The sequence below is a fragment of the Macaca nemestrina genome, chromosome 7, assembly GCF_043159975.1.
Source record: "Macaca nemestrina isolate mMacNem1 chromosome 7, mMacNem.hap1, whole genome shotgun sequence".
Taxonomy (NCBI): Eukaryota; Metazoa; Chordata; class Mammalia; order Primates; family Cercopithecidae; genus Macaca; species Macaca nemestrina.
The window spans coordinates 15,273,888-15,292,441 of record NC_092131.1 but is presented as its reverse complement, the minus strand read 5'-3'; the positions used below and the strand labels follow the sequence as shown (position 1 = coordinate 15,292,441).

General features: G+C 48.2%; 1 protein-coding gene across 3 annotated transcripts in view; it reads left to right on the top strand.

Annotated features, from left to right (window-relative positions):
- Positions 1 to 18,554, top strand: part of LOC105467535 (Ras and Rab interactor 3) — a 184,122-nt gene that overhangs the window by 36,034 nt on the left and 129,534 nt on the right. For all 3 annotated transcript variants that reach the window (XM_071099693.1, XM_071099692.1, XM_011717190.2), the window contains exon 2: positions 6,226 to 6,430. In XM_071099693.1, the coding sequence (XP_070955794.1) occupies positions 6,226 to 6,430 (205 nt within the window). The remainder of the gene's footprint in view (positions 1 to 6,225; positions 6,431 to 18,554) is intronic.

Here is an 18,554-nt window from a genome sequence, read left to right as displayed (position 1 = left end):
AGAGGGGAAGGAGAGCATCACAAGGGTTGGGCAATTCCTGGAAAGCTGAGGCTTCGGGGCCTTTGTCCTCACTGGTGGTTGAGTCTGAGCCCCCAGGCTGGCACCTTCAGCCCTCAGTGCTCCGAGGGGCCTGGAGGTGCCTGGGATGATCCTAGGCCTTGTTGTCTTTGCACGGGGTGGGAAAGAGATCCTTCTAGTGGTTTGTTTCTCTGTCTGTGCCAAGCCATGTGGTTCCCAGGCACTTGAAATTGTGGGTTACCCTGGGGACAGATGTTCGGCACAAGACAAGCAACACACAGATGTGGGCCGCAGTCACGTCAATCAAATGTGCTTAGTCCCAAAATCAAGGCTTTAAAGTGAGAGAACTGTAGCAGGAAGAGGAAGAAGCATTTGTAACTTGGGGGTTGGAGGGTTGGAAAAACTGTAACATTTACTGAATAGTGTGTCAGGCACTGTGCTACCTAGTTGACAACTCATGAAATTTTCCCAGTAACTCTCTTAAATAAAGACAATTACATTGTTTTTACTTCTTTTTATTTTTGTTTAATTTTATTTATTTATTTATTCATTCATTCATTTTGAGACAGGATCTCGTTCTGTTACCTAGGCTGGAATGCAGTGAGGCGATCTCAGCTCATTGCAGCCTCCACCTCCAGGCTCAAGCAGTCCTCCTACCTTAGCCTCCTGAGTATCTGGGACTACATGGGGCACGTGCCATCATGCCTGGCTGAGTTTTCAAAAAATTTTTTTTAGAGATGTGGTCTCACTGTATTTCCCAGGCTGCTCTCAAACTCCTGGGCTCAGACAACCTTCCTGCTTTAGCCTTAATCCCAAAATGTTTGGATTACAGGTGTGAGCCACAGCGCCCAACTTATTATGTTTTCACAGGTGATTAAACTGAAGCCCAGAGAGGTAAAGTATTAATAACTGGCCAGAGGTCACACAGCCTGCATTCAAACCCAAGGCTTCTAATACAGCTGGCAGGCTTCATCTGAAGCGGATTTAAAGGATGGGAAGAACTGTTTTCCCAGTAGTTCACTATTAAAAATTTAGAAGATACAGAAGCCGGCCGGGCGCGGTGGCTCAAGCCTGTAATCCCAGCACTTTGAGAGGCCGAGACGGGCGGATCACGAGGTCAGGAGATCGAGACCATCCTGGCTAACATGGTGAAACCCCATCTCTACTAAAAATACAAAAAACTAGCCGGGCGAGGTGGCGGGCGCCTGTAGTCCCAGCTACTCAGGAGGCTGAGGCAGGAGAATGGCGCAAACCCGGGAGGCGGAGCTTGCAGTGAGCTGAGATCCGGCCACTGCACTCCAGCCCGGGCTACAGAGCAAGACTCCGTCTCAAAAAAAAAAAAAAAAAAAAAAAAAAAAGAAGATACAGAAGCCTTGAAAGAACTTTGCAGTAAACACCCATACACCCACCAGTAACCCTCAGTGTTTTTCTCTGTTTCGTTACATATCATTACCCATCCATGAATGTACCTTACTTTTTAATGTATTTCATAGAAAGTTGCAGACCACCCCCTGAATGTTAGCATGACTAACTAGAGTTAACTAGAGTTTAGTATTTAGTTAGGATTATCTTTTATTCTTTTCGTGTAAAATTTGCATGTGGTAAAAGTGAATGCACACATCTAAGTATACTGTTTGAACTTCATATAAATGGATTCATGCCATATGTACTTTTTTGCATTTGGCTTCTTTGACTCAGCATAATGCTTCTGAGATTCATTCATGTGGTTGTGCATATGGATGATTCCTTTTCATTGCTGACTACTGGCCCGTTGTGCGGACATGCCACAGTTTCTTTATCCATTCTGCCGCTGATGGACACTGGAACCAGGTGGTATTGAGATATTAGGAGGAGAGCTGCTTTGACGTTCGTGTGCAAGTCTTTCTGAACATATACTTTCATGTCCCTCTGGTGTATACCCAGGAGTGGAATCGCTGGGCTACAGGGTAGGTATATGTTTAGGTTTATTAAAAAGTGCCATATCTTTGTCTAAAGTGCTTGTACCAATGTACGTTCTCGCCAAGAGTACACTAGCATTGTGATTACTTCCCATTCTCACCACTGTGTGATGTTGTCAGTCATTTTAATTTTAGCCATTCTAGTGGTTGTGCCGTGGTATCGCATTGTGGTTTTAATTTGCATTTCCCTAATGACTAATGACTTTGAGCTCTTTTTCACCTGCTTGTTGTCCATTTGTATGTCTTCGTCTTTGAAGTATCTGTTCAAATCTCTTGCCCATTTTGAAAATTGATTTGCTTGCTCTCTGTTGGATATATGTTTTGCAAATATTTTTCCCCCAGCCTGAGGGGCAGAAGTTTTAAATTGTGATGCAGTCTAACTTATCTATTTTTTCTTTTATGATCATTGCTTTCTGTGTCTAGTCTAATACTTTCGCCTACCAGTTGGAAATAATCTTGGGAGGAAGAAATAGACCCTGAAGGAGGTGCAGGTGGACAGAGCAGCATGAGTGTGGGCTCCAGTGGAGAAGTGCACATTCTGCTGGGTGATGGAGAGGAGCCCTTTGTAGGGGGTGTCTGGGGTTGAGGGGCAGAGGCTCAGAAAGGGAATGCCTTAAACATGAGAGGACTGGACTGGATTCTTTAGACGGTGGAATCCATTGCAGGTTTTAGAGTGGGAAGAGACATGATCACAAGACAGTGAAATGGACAGTCCTCGTGATGTTGGAGCCTGGGGCAGAGTTTCTACTCGGTCACCCTGAGAGCAGCAGCCTCATGCTTCCGGATGCAGGTGGGACTGCCGGGCTGGGAAGCAGGTTTATCTCTGTGGATTCCTGCAGGCCCTCCTGGGCCTTGAGACCACCCAGGTCCCCCCAGATCTCCATGGGCCTATTTATTCTTGCCAAGGAAGCCTGAGCGCTGGGCTAGGCATGTAGCTAGCTGGAAGTCCAGCCCCTTCCCCCAGCCTTAGGGAGTGCTTATATATGTGGATTTAGAGCCAATGCTCCCCATGGCTCCAGATGCTTATGGGACCCTCCCCCTGCCCCCTCTGCCCTCACCTCCTCCCACTCTCACCCTTCTCTCACTGTCCCTCCTTGCATTTACTCCAGCAGCAGGAACTGGAGGCTTGGAAGTTTGCTTTTCCTCCTACCCAGAAATCTCTTCCCCAGATACCTGCAGCCAGGCACTTATTCCACAATCACCTTTTCCAGGCGTCTTCCCTGGCCACCCAGTTTGGAACTGTCCCCCGTCCCCGGGACCCTTTCCTCTTCTTCTTTGGCAGTATTACCATCTAACATCCTCTAGTCACCCATTTGCCTTGTTTATTGCCCATCTCCTCCCCTAGAATGTAAATACTATGCAGGTTTCGGGGTTGTTTTTTAACTCTTTTGTTCACTGCTCTAACCTGTGCCTGCAACAGCATTTGACATTGGCAGGTCCACAGAAACTAAGCACGGCCCGAGTGAATGAGAGACCCACCCTCTCCTTACTCCCAGAACCTCTCTGTTTGATCACAGCTTTGGTTCTGCAGGTAAAAAAAGAAAAAAAGGGGGGATGAGGCCAGGTCACACCTAGGGCCACCCAGCAAATGGAGGAAGCTTCCTTCTCCCAGTCCCCATTGCACAGATGAGGAAACAGACTTTGAGAGGGAAAGGACTTGGCCAAGTGCTAAGCCATAGTTCGTGGCAAAGAAGAAATGAAGCCAATTGCCCTGACTCCCTGCTATTGAAAGTCCTAATTGGCCTGGGGGAGGCTGGGGCCCAAGCAGGGATGTTTAAGGATGATTATAGCGTCTTTTGGTGCCAGAACATATCTTTGTGTTTTTAAGTGGGGTTGGAGAAGCCTGCAGCCCAAGGGGTTTCTTTTCTTTTCTGGGAAATTCAGACCTCCATCATTTTAACTTTTCCCAGACGAGATGCTGGGACCACACTCAGGGCCTGGGAAGTGGTTACATCAGTATCAGCCAGGCCGCCCTGGCCTTGAGCTCCAAGTGAGACTGTTCGGCCCCAATTCCACAGCCTGTGGACTTCCACAGAGCCGTCCTACCCCGCCCCCACCAGCCCCAGGATTCCTGCCATTCCCCGGGACACTTACGTTTTCCTGGTGACCTGGCTCCTCCTTCTATGTAGGCTGCAGGCTATGGACCAAGGGGAGAAATCCATAGGCAGCCAGGAGCACACACAACATTCATGAGAGTCAGGGCTCCCCGGAGGATGTGGGAGGGAATTTTCTCCCCAGGTACAGACAACTTCACACTGACCTTCACACACCTCTCCTCATGACAGGCAGTCCCAGTCAGTTCTCTCGAAAACCCACTGCTCAAAATTCACAACACTGCTGCGCCTGTTTAATCTAGCGCTGCCTGACCCCTCCACCACCCTGAGAACCCCCAGGACCCCCAGAGCTCCGCCCACAGGGGTAGTTCCACTTTCCTGTGCCCTTTTACAGGGCCTCATCCTCCGCCTCCTCCGAAAGGCTCCTGACAGCACATGCCCTGGATGCTTCTGGAACCAATGCCAACCTTGATCCCTGGTACCCCCGGGCAGCATCACAGAGACACAGGGCAAGATGGAAGGCACCACCCACAGCTTCGTGGCTTTCTGAGTACCCTCGTCTGTCTGATTAAGGTTTTCACCCCTGCAGGTACCTTGAGAGACCTGGTGCCTTAGGTAGAAAGTAGACAGACCTTCCGGCCCACCTGACTCAGGATGTGAGGCTCCGAGATGTTGTTCCTCCTTGCTGGAATCAAAACCAGTCTGTGTGTGTTGGGATGGGGAAGGCACACGTGAGGGTCTCGGGGAGGGCCTGGGATCTCTTAAACCAGACAGAACCGTAAACAGTAGGCAGAGCCCATTTCCCAGCGAAGCCCTCAGTTTGATTTTGCTGTTTCTTGGGTCTGTGATCCTCCTTCCCCTACTGTGCTGTGTTGACACATCCTCAGGTACTGTTGACTGGGAAGGGGTAAGAAGGAACTTTCTAGAACTGTCCTATATCAGCACCATCCAATGGAAATCGAATGCAAGCCACATATGTCATTCTAAATGTCCTACCAGCCATATTAAAACAGGCAAGGTAATTTTAATAATGTTTTATTTAATCTGACACATTTAAAATATCTTGCTGGGTGCGATGGTTCATACCTGTAATCCCAGCACGTTGGGAGACCAAGGTGGGTGGGTCACTTGAGGTCAGGAGTTCAAGACCAGTCTGGCCAACATGGTGAAACCCCATCTCTACTTAAAAAAATACAAAACTTAGCTGGGCGTGGTGGTGCACACCTGTAATTCCAGCTACTTGGGAGGTTGAAGTAGGAGAATTACTTGACCCCAGGAGGCAGAGGCTGCAGTGAGCTGAGATCACGCCACTGCATTCTAGCCTGGGCAACAGAGCAAGAATCTGTCTTAAAAAAAGATTATCTTGACATGTAAACAATAAAAATATTAATGAGCTATTTTACATTCTTTTTGTCTTTGAAATCCTGTGTATATCTTGAGCTTACAGCCCTTGTCAATTCAGACAAGCCACTTTTAAGAGCTCAATAATCACTTCTGGCTAGTGGCTATGGCAGCGCAGATCTCGCTATCTTGATCTGGGTGGTAGTTACACGGGTGTAGACGTATGTAAAAATGTGGCTAGCTGTACACTCACGATGTGTGCATTTCACTGTGTGTGTTACTCTTTAAAAGTTTTTAAAAATCCTCTTCAAGGCTCTGCTCAAATGCCTCCCATTTTCCTCAACCCACCCTGGGTTGCAATGAGCTACTTCTGTTGCACTGTGCTTCTGTTAGATTTATACTTGTACTCTAGCTGTGTCTCGCTGTTTCCTCACAGACTGAAGTCTTGGCTCTCACAGACCCAAGAAACGGCAAAATCAAACTGAGGGGTTCGCTGGGAAATGGGCATTGCCTACTGTTGACAGTTCTGTCTGGTTTAAGAGATCCCAGACTCTCCCCAAGACCCTGATGTTTGCCTTCCCCATCCCAACACACACAGACTGGTTCTGATTCCAGAAGAAGAGAAACAACATCTTGCAGCCTCACATCCTGAGTCAGGTGGGCTGACGTGTGTTTCCTATATAAGCACCCTAAGGTGAAGACCGTGGTTTGTTGATTTTTTTTTTTTAATTCCCCAGAGGTCCACAGACTTCCCAATGCTGAACAAGTAAGCATGGCTGAATGGAATCCCCAGGTGTTGTAAACCCTCTCTGGGTTGGCTGCAGGATGCCTGATCATTTGATTCTGTTTTTCAGTCCCGTTCCAGCTGTTGGCAAAGGAGAGGAAGAGGAAGAGGAGGATGGCGTGGGGCTTTGTCTGCCAGCCACCCCAAAGAACTGCCTTCCTCGCCGCCGGGGCATCAGCATCCTGGAGAAGCTCATCAAAACATGCCCGGTGTGGCTGCAGCTGAGTCTGGGCCAGGCAGAGGTGGCCAGGATCCTGCACCGGGTGGTGGCCGGGGTGAGTGGGGCTGTCTCCCATTGGTAGGCACACACACCTGTGAGGAGCTCAGGCGTGCTCCACACCTGCCCTGGCTCCTACATGGAAACAGCTACCACACAGATGGCTACCTGTTTATTTCCCTTTCCTACATTTGTCAGCTTTTTGACCACAATTTTTTCCCAGAATACAGACATGGGGGGCTGGTGCGAGGCCTGGTTTCTGCTTTGGGGAGCAGGTGTTCATGGCTGGAGAGCAGGCAGTGGGTGGCTTGCAGGCTCTCTGGGCATTTGGGCACCTGAGAGGCGGGACTGATGCAGTCAGGAGGACCATGCTGGCCTGCTCTGACTTGGAGAGCTCAGCCAGGCATCCAGGGTCTGGAGAGTGTCAATCAGAACTAGGGTAAAAAAATGGCTTTATGCTCCCTGTTTTACATATGCAAATAAGGGGCTATGTGATGGAGTCAAAAGATGTTTTGGAGGTCAGGCTCTGTGAGTTGGGCATGCGGCTTACATTTTCTAAGCCTCACTTTTGTTGCTTTGAAATAGGGGCATTCACACGGCCCCCAAGGCTCTTGTTCATATTGCACGGGAAGACAGATGATGGATGAACGGTGGATGGATGGACAGATGGACGGACAGACAGATGCACAGATAGATGGATAGACGTATGGACGTACAGACAGATAGATAGACAACATATAAGCAGGTGATAGATGATGAAATATGAGTCAGAGCTCATCATATGTTCCTTTCGCCTCCCACACACATTTTCTCCTATAAGATGCTTCCTTTTAAAAACAACTTGAATTTGTTTAATTACCAAAGTGATACACATATGTGTTCATCATTTAACAAAAACCCAAGCTGGACAGAAATGTAAAAAGTAAAGATCTTTTCCACCTACTCTAACCAAACTCACTCCCCAGAAGTTTTTCTTTTTTTAATTGAGATGAAATTCATACAACATAAAATTAGCCATTTAAAAGTATACAGTTCAGTGGCATTTAGTACAGACACAATGTGGTACAACCACCACCTCATCTATTTAGTTCCAAAACATCTCATCATTCAAAACAAAGCCCCACACTCCCTCCCCCTCCTCCCCTCCTGCAGCCCCGTAACCACCAATCTGCTTCTGAAGTCACATTGCATGCGGTATGTCTGTCCGCACATTTTCCATGCATATTAATGCCTCTATAGCAGCAAGCATTCACTGAGTACTTGCTTTGCTTCAGGCAGTCTTGCAAGTTCTTCATGTGAATCTGCCCATTTAACCTCACAGCAGCCCTAGGAGGTAGACGTTGCCACCTTGCCCATTTTATAGATGAGGTAACTGCAGTACAAAGACATCGAGTGCCCTCCCCCAGGGGACACAGTGAGTAAATAGCAGAGTGGGAATCTGGACCCAGGCAGTCTGGGTGCCCTGTGCAATGCTGAGCATACAAGTTTTATTTGGCTTAGCTGGACTCATGTCCCCCAGCCACCGTATACTTTTGATGGTCTCTCCCCTGCTGTGGTTGCGGAACTTGTCTGCCTCCCAGGAAGAGTCCAGACGTGTAAGTACAGGGCTCAGATGGCGAATGGACTCGTTCGCCTCAGACTAGCTAAAATGCATCAAGTCGCCAGTTGGACCCGAAAATCGGAATTACTAGAACTTATCGGGCCTTCTGCCAAGTCCCAACCTCCCCTTGCCACAGAGGCCCCTGTCACAGGGAGTGGGGACTGTGGTGGCCGGGAAGCACAGCAGTGTCCTGCGAAGACCAGGTGGACCACTGGCCTGGCAAGGACTGGTAGAAAATAAAACCAGGGTCTCCTGGCAGTGGGTGTTCAGCCGGCACCCCCTCTGATCCCCAGCTCCCCCGATAGGTGCTCAGGAATGAGCTTCCCACCCTTGCTGGGAGGATGCAGCTCAAAACCAGCCCAAGGGGAAAATTTTTGATGCCAACGGATGGCCATGTTCTGGATTTTTCTTGGTCATCAAGAAGGGCATGTCCAGGGCAAGTGTGTGGATGGGAATTACCAGACAGTGGGGAGTGGTCCCAAGAGAAGGTGCTGGCTCTCCAGAGCAAGCTGGGTGGGACATAGTCATGACTGCTCCGTCAAAAGATTCAGTCTTCTCTTCAGAAACTTAGCCTGGGCGAGGTGGCTCATGCCACCTCACTTTAGGAGCAGCACTTTAGGAGGCCACAGCAGGGAAATTCCTCGAGCCCAGGAGTTCAAGACCAGCCTGGGCAACATGGCGAGACCCCATCTCTACAAAAAATACAAAAATTAGCCAGGCACGGTGGCACGCACCTGTAATCCCAGCTACTCGAGAGGCTGAGATGGGAGAATCACTTGAACCCGGGAGGTGGAAGTTGCAGTGGGCCCAGATCATGCCACTGCACTCCAGCCCAGGTGATAGAGTGAGACTCTGTCAAAAAAAAAAAAAAAAAAGAAAAGATTAAAAAGTTTAAAATAATCACAACTGAAAATAACTGTTGTGGTTCCTTTTGGAGAATGCTTAGTAATTCCAGGCTCTGTGCTTTGCAGATACCATCTTGCAGTCATCCTGTGAGGTCAACTTGGCCATTATACCCATTTTACAGATAATGAAACTGAGGCTAAGAGGAGTGCTTTAGTTTGGGTTTCCCCAGAAGCAGACCCTGAGACAAGGATTTGAGTGCAAGTGGATTATTTGGGTAGTAACCCCAGGAAGCACCAGTAGGGGAACCAAGCCAGGGGAAGGGACTGATGCCAATAAAAGGTACATTGTCATGAGAGTTACCCTTAGGGGCAACTGGAGCTGAATCCTGCTGGGGAACTCTGGGAGCCAGTGTGGAACACACATCTCATGGTTATCCCAGCCGAGGGGTGATGGAGCTCATATTATTCACCAACTCCTGATAGTCGTGAGCTGTGAGGATGCATCTTCCAGCACTTTTCTCTCTTCCTTTTCTTTTCTTTTCTTTTTCTTTCTTTTTTTTTTTTTTTTTTTTTTTTTTTTTTTTTTTTTTGGTGAAACAGAGTCTTGCTCTGTTGCCCAGGCTGCAGTGCAGTGGCACAATCTCAGCTCACTGCAACCTCCACCTCCTGGGTTCAAGCGATTCTCCTGCCTCAGCCTCCTGAGTAGCTGAGACTACAGGCATGTGCCACCATACCTGGCTAATTTTGTATTTTTAGTAGAGATAGGGTTTCACCATGTTGGCCAGGCTGGTCTTGAACTCCTGACCTCAGGGGATCCTCCCGCCTCAGCCTCCCAAAGTGCTGGGATTACAGGTGTGAGCCACCACGCCCGGCCCCCTTCTCTCTTCCTTGACTGTAAGATCTGACTCTTGCCAGAAACGGTCCTTGGGTGAAGAGATGCAGAGCTGGCTAGTGGAAGGAGGGCTGGAGTCAACTAAAAAGATAAGGCTCCACCGGGATGGGTGGGACACCAGCCGTACCTACCACTAGAGTGGGCTAACTTTCCCAGAGATCACACAGCTAGTGAGGTACAGGGCTGAGGTTTGAACCGAGGCCTAGCAAGGCTCAAGCCCATCCCTCCAGAAGTGAGTAGCAGGAAAGACATGAAAGTAATTTTCTGAGATCAACCAGTACTGGATGGGTTTGGATATGAGCCACGTTTATAAAGATGGGTAAGATACAGTCTTACCACTGTCTTCTTCAAGGGTCTGGTGGGGAATCCATGCACAAATATGAACTGTAAAGGCACCAGGAGGGGATAGCTAAGTGCTTTGTGAAAGGCAGTGCAGCGAGTTACCTGGAGCAGGAAGAGAGCACATCCAGGTGGGGTGATCTGGGCAGACTTCCTGGAGGAGGCAGACACCAAGCTGGGCCATGAAGGATGGATCGGCAGGGTGGGATGGGGGAGCTGACAGAGTCTGCTGGAGAGTAGCGGGTGATGGAACAGCAAGGGCCAAGGCCCAGAGGTGGACGTGAGCCTGGCTGGGGCCCTTGAGGATGAAAGAGAGTGGAGGGATTGGAGCCTACTGGAACCCTGGAGAGCAGGACCGTGTTGCATTCATCTACCTGTGACACCATTGACTGATTCGGGTCTGGGAGCACAGAGTGAGCCTGGCACTGATTGTTCATTGGAACAAATGAATGAGGATAGCAGGTGTGCAGGTCTACTTCTTCCAAATGGACAAAGCCAGGCTAGGTTGCTCAGGGCCTGTGGCAAGAGGCAAAGGCCATGGGACTTAGTTCATTTTCTAGGTGAGCACAAGTTAAAGCAAGACCTTAGGCCTTAATCCGAGCCTCAGTGGTGCAACAAGCCCGGACACTCCTTCAGCCCCGGCAGGGGGAGGCACCCAGGCAGCCAAGGCCCAGAGAACGCTGCTACAATCCAGGTGCTGAGTACAGAAGATGTTGAGACCACAGGTGACTGCACTAAATGAATCAACCATTCCCTTCCCACTGCCGCCCATTCTCCACCCGCTCCTGAGGGCGCAGCAGCTGGGTCAGCCCTGAGAACAACAGAGTAGAGGAACTGTGCCATCTGTTGCCTTCCCTGCTGTCTGTCTTTACGCCCCACTCCTCCCGTGCACCTCTATATTTTCAAGCATAAGGAAGGCCCTGAGTGCATGTGCTGGTACAAAGACTGGCAACTTTTACCCAGTTGCTATATGCATGATCTTACTTGATCCTCAGCAATTTCTATCAGGTAGGCGTTAGTGTTCCCATTTTCAGATGAGAAAACAGAGGCACAGAGAAGTCAACTCATTTGCCTGAAGTCACACAGCTGGTGAAAGCAGAGTCTGTGTGGTGTGATCTTCAGCTGGCAAGGCCCTTTGCTGCACAATAGCGCTCCCACGGAACTGGCTTCCATGCAACGATGTCATTGTTTCTAAAGATACAGACACTAGGCTGGGCGCGGTGGCTCATGCCTATAATCCCAGCCCTTTGGGGAGGCCAAGGCGGGTGGATCACCTGAGGTCAGGAGTTTGAGACCAGCCTGGCCAACATGATGAAACCACGTCTCTACTAAAAATACAAAAAATTAGCCAGGCATGGTGCTGGGCGCCTGTAATCCCAGCTACTCAGGAGGCTGAGGCAGGAGAATCACTTGAACCTGGGAAGGCAGAGGTTGCAGTGAGCCAAGATCGTGCCACTGCCCTCTAGCCTGGGCAACAAGAGTGAAACTCTGTCTCAAAAAAAAAAAAAAAAAAAAAAGATTCAGACGCCATAGGTGGTCCCCAGGCTGTGGGAACTCAAAAGGTCTTCAGAGACCACCTAGGTCTACCCCTGCTGGCACCGATGAGACACAGTGCTTCATTGTATCTGGCGCTGGTGCTCAGGAGGCTGGAGATCCAGGCCCTTTGTTCCAAGTATCTGTATGACCTTGACCACATCCCTCCCCTTCCCTGCTATCCACCTCCCCTCCTTGCAGCCTGCTTCTCTGATAAGGTTTTGGGAACATATTGGCCCATTTTTTGATTTGTGTGTATCCAGAAGCAAGGCAACCAACAGCCACCTTTATTCTGCATTCAGGCTGATGTTTAAAAATTTTTATTTTAGAATAGTTTTAGATTTACAGAAAAGTTGCAAAGATGGTACAAGGAGTTCCCATATACTCCACACCAGTTTCCCCCGTTGTTAACATCTAGCATTAGTGTGGTACATTCACCACAATTAAGAAACTGATCTTGATACATTAGTATTAACTAAAGCCCGTACTTTATTCAGATTTCCTGAGTTTTGTTTTGTTTTGTTTTTGAGACAGGTCTTGCTTTGTCACCCAAGCTGGAGTGCAGTGGTGCAATCACGGCTCACTGCAGCCTACCTCCTAGGCTCAAGTGATTCTCCTTCCTCAGCTTCCTGAGTAGCTGGGATTACAGGCACACACTACCATGCCCAGCTAATTTAGTTTTTACTTTTTGTAGACACGAGATCTCCCTATGTTGCCCAGGCTGGTCTTGAACTCCTGGGCTCAAGCAATCCTCCTACCTCGGCCTCCCATACCGCTGGAATTACAGGCGTAAGCCACCATGCCTGGCCATCTTTTACCTAACATCTTTTCTCTGCTCCTGGATCACATCCCATGTTACATTTAGTCATCTTATCTCCTTAGGCTTCTCTTGGCTGTGACATTTGCTCAGACTTCCTCTGTTTTTGATGATCTTGGCAGTTTTGAGGAACAGTGATGAGGTATTTTGTAGAATGTTCCTCGACCAGGACTTGTCTGATGGTTAGACTGGGGTTAGGGATTTGGGGAAGACCACAGTGGTAAAATATTCTAATCACATCATATGAAGGCAACAGACTCTCGGAATGACTTACCACTGGTAATGTTGACCTTGATCAACTGCTGAGGTTCTGTTCGCAGGGTTTCTGCACTTCAAAGTGACTCTTTCCCCCACTGCCTCTCTAGACTGTACTTTCCGGAAGGCAGTCGGCGTGCTCAGCCCGCCTTTAAGGAATGGGGAATTATACTCCACCTCCTTGATTTGCTATCTAATATACTATTTGGAATTTGTCTGTGCAAGAGATTTGCCTCTTCTCTCCCATCTATTTATTAAGCCATTTACTTACATCATTGTGGAATCAGGGGTACTTTTATACTTTGGACTATAATCCAATATTACTTGAATTATTTTGTTGTTCAAAGTGTTCCAGCTTTGGCCCCTGGGAGTCTTTCGGTTGGCTCCTGTATGCCTTTGACACACCACCCTCACTGTGCATGTGGGTGTGTGTTTTGTTTTTTGGAACACGTCATTATTTCCTGGCAATACAAGACACTCCACGCTCGTCTTATATATTTCCTGCCCCAGTCCTAGAATCAGCCATTTCTCCAAGAAGCCCTCATTCTTTTTATATAGAATGATATTAGGAACCAAGACCTGGGCGCCATGGGTGTTTGTTGCTACTGGAGAGTCAGTTGCTTCTAGGCCAAGGTGGTTTTTCATAAAAGAAACCTCTTTTAAGGTTGCTTTTGGTGGTGAAGGAGGTGAAGGGTTGGCTTAAAAGTTGTAGTAACCTGAGTTGTGATATGGACCAGCCATCTAGGTGGTTCAAAGCACCCTCCCTAGGTGTGAACCCAAGGAGTACCAATTCTGTTCAGTATTAGTTTGGTAAAAACCTTCAGTGGGCCAGGTGCAGTGGCTCATGCCTGTAATCCTGGCACTTTGGGAGGCCGAGGCGGGTGGATCACCTGAGGTCAGGAGTTCAAGACTAGCTTGGCCAACATGGTGAAACCCCATCTCTGCTTAAAATAGAAAAAAATAGCCAGGAGTGGTGGCAGGCATCTGTAATCCCAGCTACTTGGGAGGCTGAGGCAGGAGAATCGCTTGAACCCGGGAAGCTGCAGTGAGAAAAGATCGCACCACTATACTCCAGCCCGGGCAACAAGAGCAAAACTCTGTCTAAAAAAAAAAAAAAAAAAAAAAAACCTTCAGTGAAGTGCCTCTGTTGTGAGACCAGGGGAAAAGGCATAACCATCAATCATTGCAGGATTACTTTGGACTAAGCACCATCTCTCATTTTTCCAACAACCCTGTAAAACGGGGGTGTGATCTCTATTCTGTAAGTGAGGAAACTCAGCTCTGAGAAGGAAAGAAGCCTGCCTGAGTCATATGGCTACCAAGTTGTGGAACTTGATTTAAACCCACAACTGACTGTCTCTAAAAGCTTAAAAAAAAAAAAACAGTGTCTTGGCCTCACCCCCAGAAATGCTTGTCTCTTTGTTTTGGAGTGAGCCTCAGCCATCGGCATGTTTTAAAAGCTTCCTGGGTAATTCTGCCGTGTAGCCAGAGTTGAGAATTGCTGCTCTGTGCTACGCTAATGGGAAAGGCGGGCCTCAGTTTCCCCATATGTAAAATAAAGATATTGGGCAATATGTACCTTTATTCCATTTCCAGTCCTCAGTGGTTCTGATGATTTGTGGCTTGACTTTCTTACAGCTCTGTACACACACACACACACACACACACACACACACACACACCCCTACACCCCTAAGCTCTGTCAGAGTAAGGACTGAGGATATGAGGACCTTTGTCCAGGATGGGCCCCAGCCACTGGACTGCCAACCTCCACAGGCACAACCCCTGTGGACGTAGCCTCTCAGAAGAGCCAGCCACTTCTGTTTCTGCCCTAATGGGCATGATTGGAAATTTTCCCCAAGCAGCTGGAAAATAATCCTAAAATAACAAAAGTGGAAAAGCAGATAGCTCTGAATTGTCCAGGCCAAAAATGAATAGTAAAAACAAAACCCCTTATGGTGCATTTAGCTTTGGATTTTTATGTATTTTTTTGGAGAGGAAGAGGGGAGTGTGGTGGCTGCATAATTCTCTCCCTAAGCATATTCTGTCCCAGCTGTTAGTGAAATAAGCTGGTCTTTCCAAAACTCACCCTGGCTAAAGGTAGACAGGAAGAGGGTCTGAAGACTGGCGGTACTATTTCCTGGATTGCATTAATTTACCATGAAACTTACCCCCTTGCAAGACTCTTAGGGACTGGGAAAGAACCCCAGGGCACTGATGCTAGAAGAGTATCTTCTAGAAGAAAGGAGTCCTGGAATTGTTCAGCCTACCTCCCTTGTTATGAACTGGAAAAAGCCAGCTCAGAAAGGGGAAGTGACTTGCTCAAGGACACAGAGAAAACCAATGTCAGAACTAGGAAGGACACAAGTGTCTGACCCACAGCCCGGTGCTCTCACCACTGCCCGCTGTTGTTTTGGCGGGGGGTTGCGTGGGGGAATGCTAACTCTTCAAAGAAAATTGGACTCTCACAGTGGCAAGAGCCCAGCAGTTTGTACAATTGATGGAAAAGGATTTTTCTGTTTTCTGAGGATCCCTAATGCAATGCAGTGAGGGATGAAAAATGGAGGAAACACACACACATACACACACACACACACACACACACACACACACACACACACACACACGAAGGAACAGCTGACTCAGCAAGGTGTCAGACCAGGCTTGTTCCCAGAGAGGAGAGAGGTTGAGTGAGGACCCTGGGCCTAGGAAGTTTTGTTAGTGGCTAATCAGGGAAGGCTTTCAGGAGCAGTGGCAGATGGAGGGTACTACCATGGGCATGAATGTGAACTGCTCTGTTTGTAGGAACCCCAGGCAGCCCCCTGTCAGTGTCCTGGAGGTGGACAAAGGTGGCCCTGGCACCAGCACTTGCCTTCCTGTGTTCCCTCACTGCTCCACCTGGCTCATCTGCTCTGCCTGGCTCTTCTTCCCATCGAGGTTGAGCCCTGAAGTCCAGAGCTGCCCATCAGGATGCCTTTCCCTGTGCAGGGTGCCCCATGTCCTGCATGTTGCCCTTTTGATTCATGGAGCCATCCATGAACACTGACATCAGGAATGCTAGGGGCTTTGTGACATTCATTCTCAGGGTCAGGAGGCAGGTAGAGGAGGTCTGGGGAAGGAAGTGTTACCAGAAAGGGGTCCCAAGCCGGACCCTAAGAAAGGGTTCTTGGACCTTAGGCAAGAAAGAATCAGGGGCAAGTCCGCAGCGTAAAGTGAAAGCAAGTTTATTAGGAAAGTAAGGGGATAAAGAATAGCTACTCCACGGGCAGAGCAGTAGCATGGGCTGCTCGAATGAATGTGCTTAGAGTTATTTATCGATCAAACGCGGGGTGGATTATTCATGAGTTTTCTGGGAAAAGGGTAGGCATTTCCTGGAACTAAGGGTTTCCCCCCTTTTTAGACTACATAGGGTAACTTCTGGACTGCCATGGCATTTGTAAACGGTCATAGTGCTGGTGAGAGTGTCTTTTAGCTTGCTAATGCATTATAATTAACACATCATGAGCAGCGAGGATGACCAGAGGCCACTTTCATTGCCATCTTGGTTTTGATGGGTTTGGGCTGGCTTCTTTACCACATCTTGTTTTATTGTGACCTGTGACTAAGAATGCCTAACCTCCTGGGAATGCAGCCCAGCCGGTCTCAGCTGCCCCAGCCCCTATTCAAGATGGCGCTTCTCTTGAGCTGTAAGAAAGGTGCTCTGGAGCTATATGAAAATCAATGGATCACCTCTGACAGAAGTACCACATATTGACTGCTTACTATGTAGCAGGCACTCTGCTGATACCACCTGTGCAGCCTTTTCAACGATCCTTTGAGGCACTGGGTTAGTGGTGAATGCTTTCAACTTCAAGTGACAGCAAGCCCAGCTATGGTAGCTTCAGCCATAAGGATGCTATTGTTTATCTAGTGGGAAGAAGTCTGGAGGTTGGAGTCCAGGGCTAGTTTAGCAGCTCTTTGATGCCTTCAGTTCCCACTGTGTTCCCTCACTGCTTCGCCTGGGCTTCTCTCTACCCTTCTATTCCTCTGTCTTCATGGTGCTGGCTTTTGGTCCTCAGGTTTCTCACCTCATGGTTGCAGAATGGCAGCTGCAGCTCCAGACACCTCACCCATTCAAAGGCAGGAGGTCACAGGCAAATGGCTTTCTCCTCCTAGGCTCTGCATTGTTGTTAGGGAACATGTGTTGTTGCAAATGCTTCATTGATCACCTGTGATATGACGAAGGCTAGGAAAGGGGGTGAATGGCGAAGGACAGCAGTATGGTCAAGATCGGCTCTGAATAAATGTGATACATCTCCTGAGTCAGGGCACTTTGCCACCGGAACCGGAATCAGAGTCTGTTAGCAAGGAAAGGGAGAGGGGACTGGTTCTTGGGGAGCTAACTCAGTAAGTATCACAGGCAGGGACTATTATGACCCCATTTCACAGAAAAAGAAGCCACCCAGAGAGTTCACATAGCTCCAAGTGGCTAACTAAGGACTAAACTTGGAAAGCTCGGCTCCAGAGCATGAGGGCAGAAGGTCTTACATGAAAGGGTTCAAGGTCCGACACTCCGGACCTGCTGCTTGAATGCCCATTCCCTTTCCCGTCTCCTTACTAACCTGTACCTCACTCTATTTTCTCATCTGCATAGAGGGTGTGATATTCAGAGCCTCAGGGAAGGAGCTGTTGCAGGTATCTAAAATCCCTAGCCTGGTGCCTGGCATGGAGTACATGCTTATTTACCACCAGTGGGTTGGTTGGGCTGGAGGTTATGTATTGTAGTGGTCACAAATGTGGCCTGGAGGTCACGTGTCTTGCATTCTTGTTCTGGCTTTGACACTAACAAGTGATGTGACCTCAGGAGGTCATTTCACTTCTCCAGGTTTCTTTGGCTGTAGAGTGAGGGGCTGGACCACATCACTGACTTTGAAACTTTCCCACTGAGCTGTGTGTATTCATCAGCAATGCCTGATGGAAGAGAGTAGGGGGGGATACCCAAAGGTGGAGGCCCCATGTCTGTATACCTCATGGCTATATCATTACCTACTTTACATAACAAGCCAACCCAACATTCAGTGACTTACAACAGTCACTATTTTATATTTGCTCATATTTCTATGGGTCAGCAATTTAGGCTGGGTTCAGCTGAGCAGTTCTTCTGCTGGTCTTTGCTGGGGTCAGTCATGCAGCTGCAATCATCTAGCAGCTTGACCAGAGGAGGATGGTCTATGATGGCCTCACTCATGTGTCTTGTGGTGGGTGCTGGCTGTTGGCTGGGCCACACAACTCCAGCTGGCTAGCTCAGGCTTCTTTACATGACAGCATAGTCCAAAGGGTGACATGGAAGCTGCATGCCTCTTGAAGCCCAAGCTCAGAACTCCACAGTGCCTCTTCTGCTGCATTTTTTTGGTCAATGCCAGTCCCAAGGCCATGCTGTTTTCACCAAGAGGTGAAAATAGACTCCATCTCTTGATAGGGGGAGCAGCAAAGACTTTGTGGCTCTTTTTAATCTACTGTAGAGGTGAATGCTCTTTGAGTCCTTTTTCCTATCTCTTTGGTCAGCTGCAAGCATAGTAATAATCCTATTAATAGTTGTCATTTATTTGTCTAATGATATTAGGCACTTAAAATCATAGCATGTGATTTGGATCAGTAAATGAGAGCAATCTATAATAATAATTAATATTAATAATCAGGATTATAAGTTATTAAGTACATTTTCTGTGCCAGGCATTTTATATACATGATCAGCAATTCTTACAGCAATGCTGAATGATGTATCTTATTGTCCTCATGTTCAAATGAGGACACTGAGACCCCAAGAAGTAAAAGTAACTTGCCCACAGCTGGTGAGGGGCAGAGGTAGTATTTGTTTTTCACTGTGTCTCTAAACAGCTGGCTGCAGGGGGCAGAAAGGGG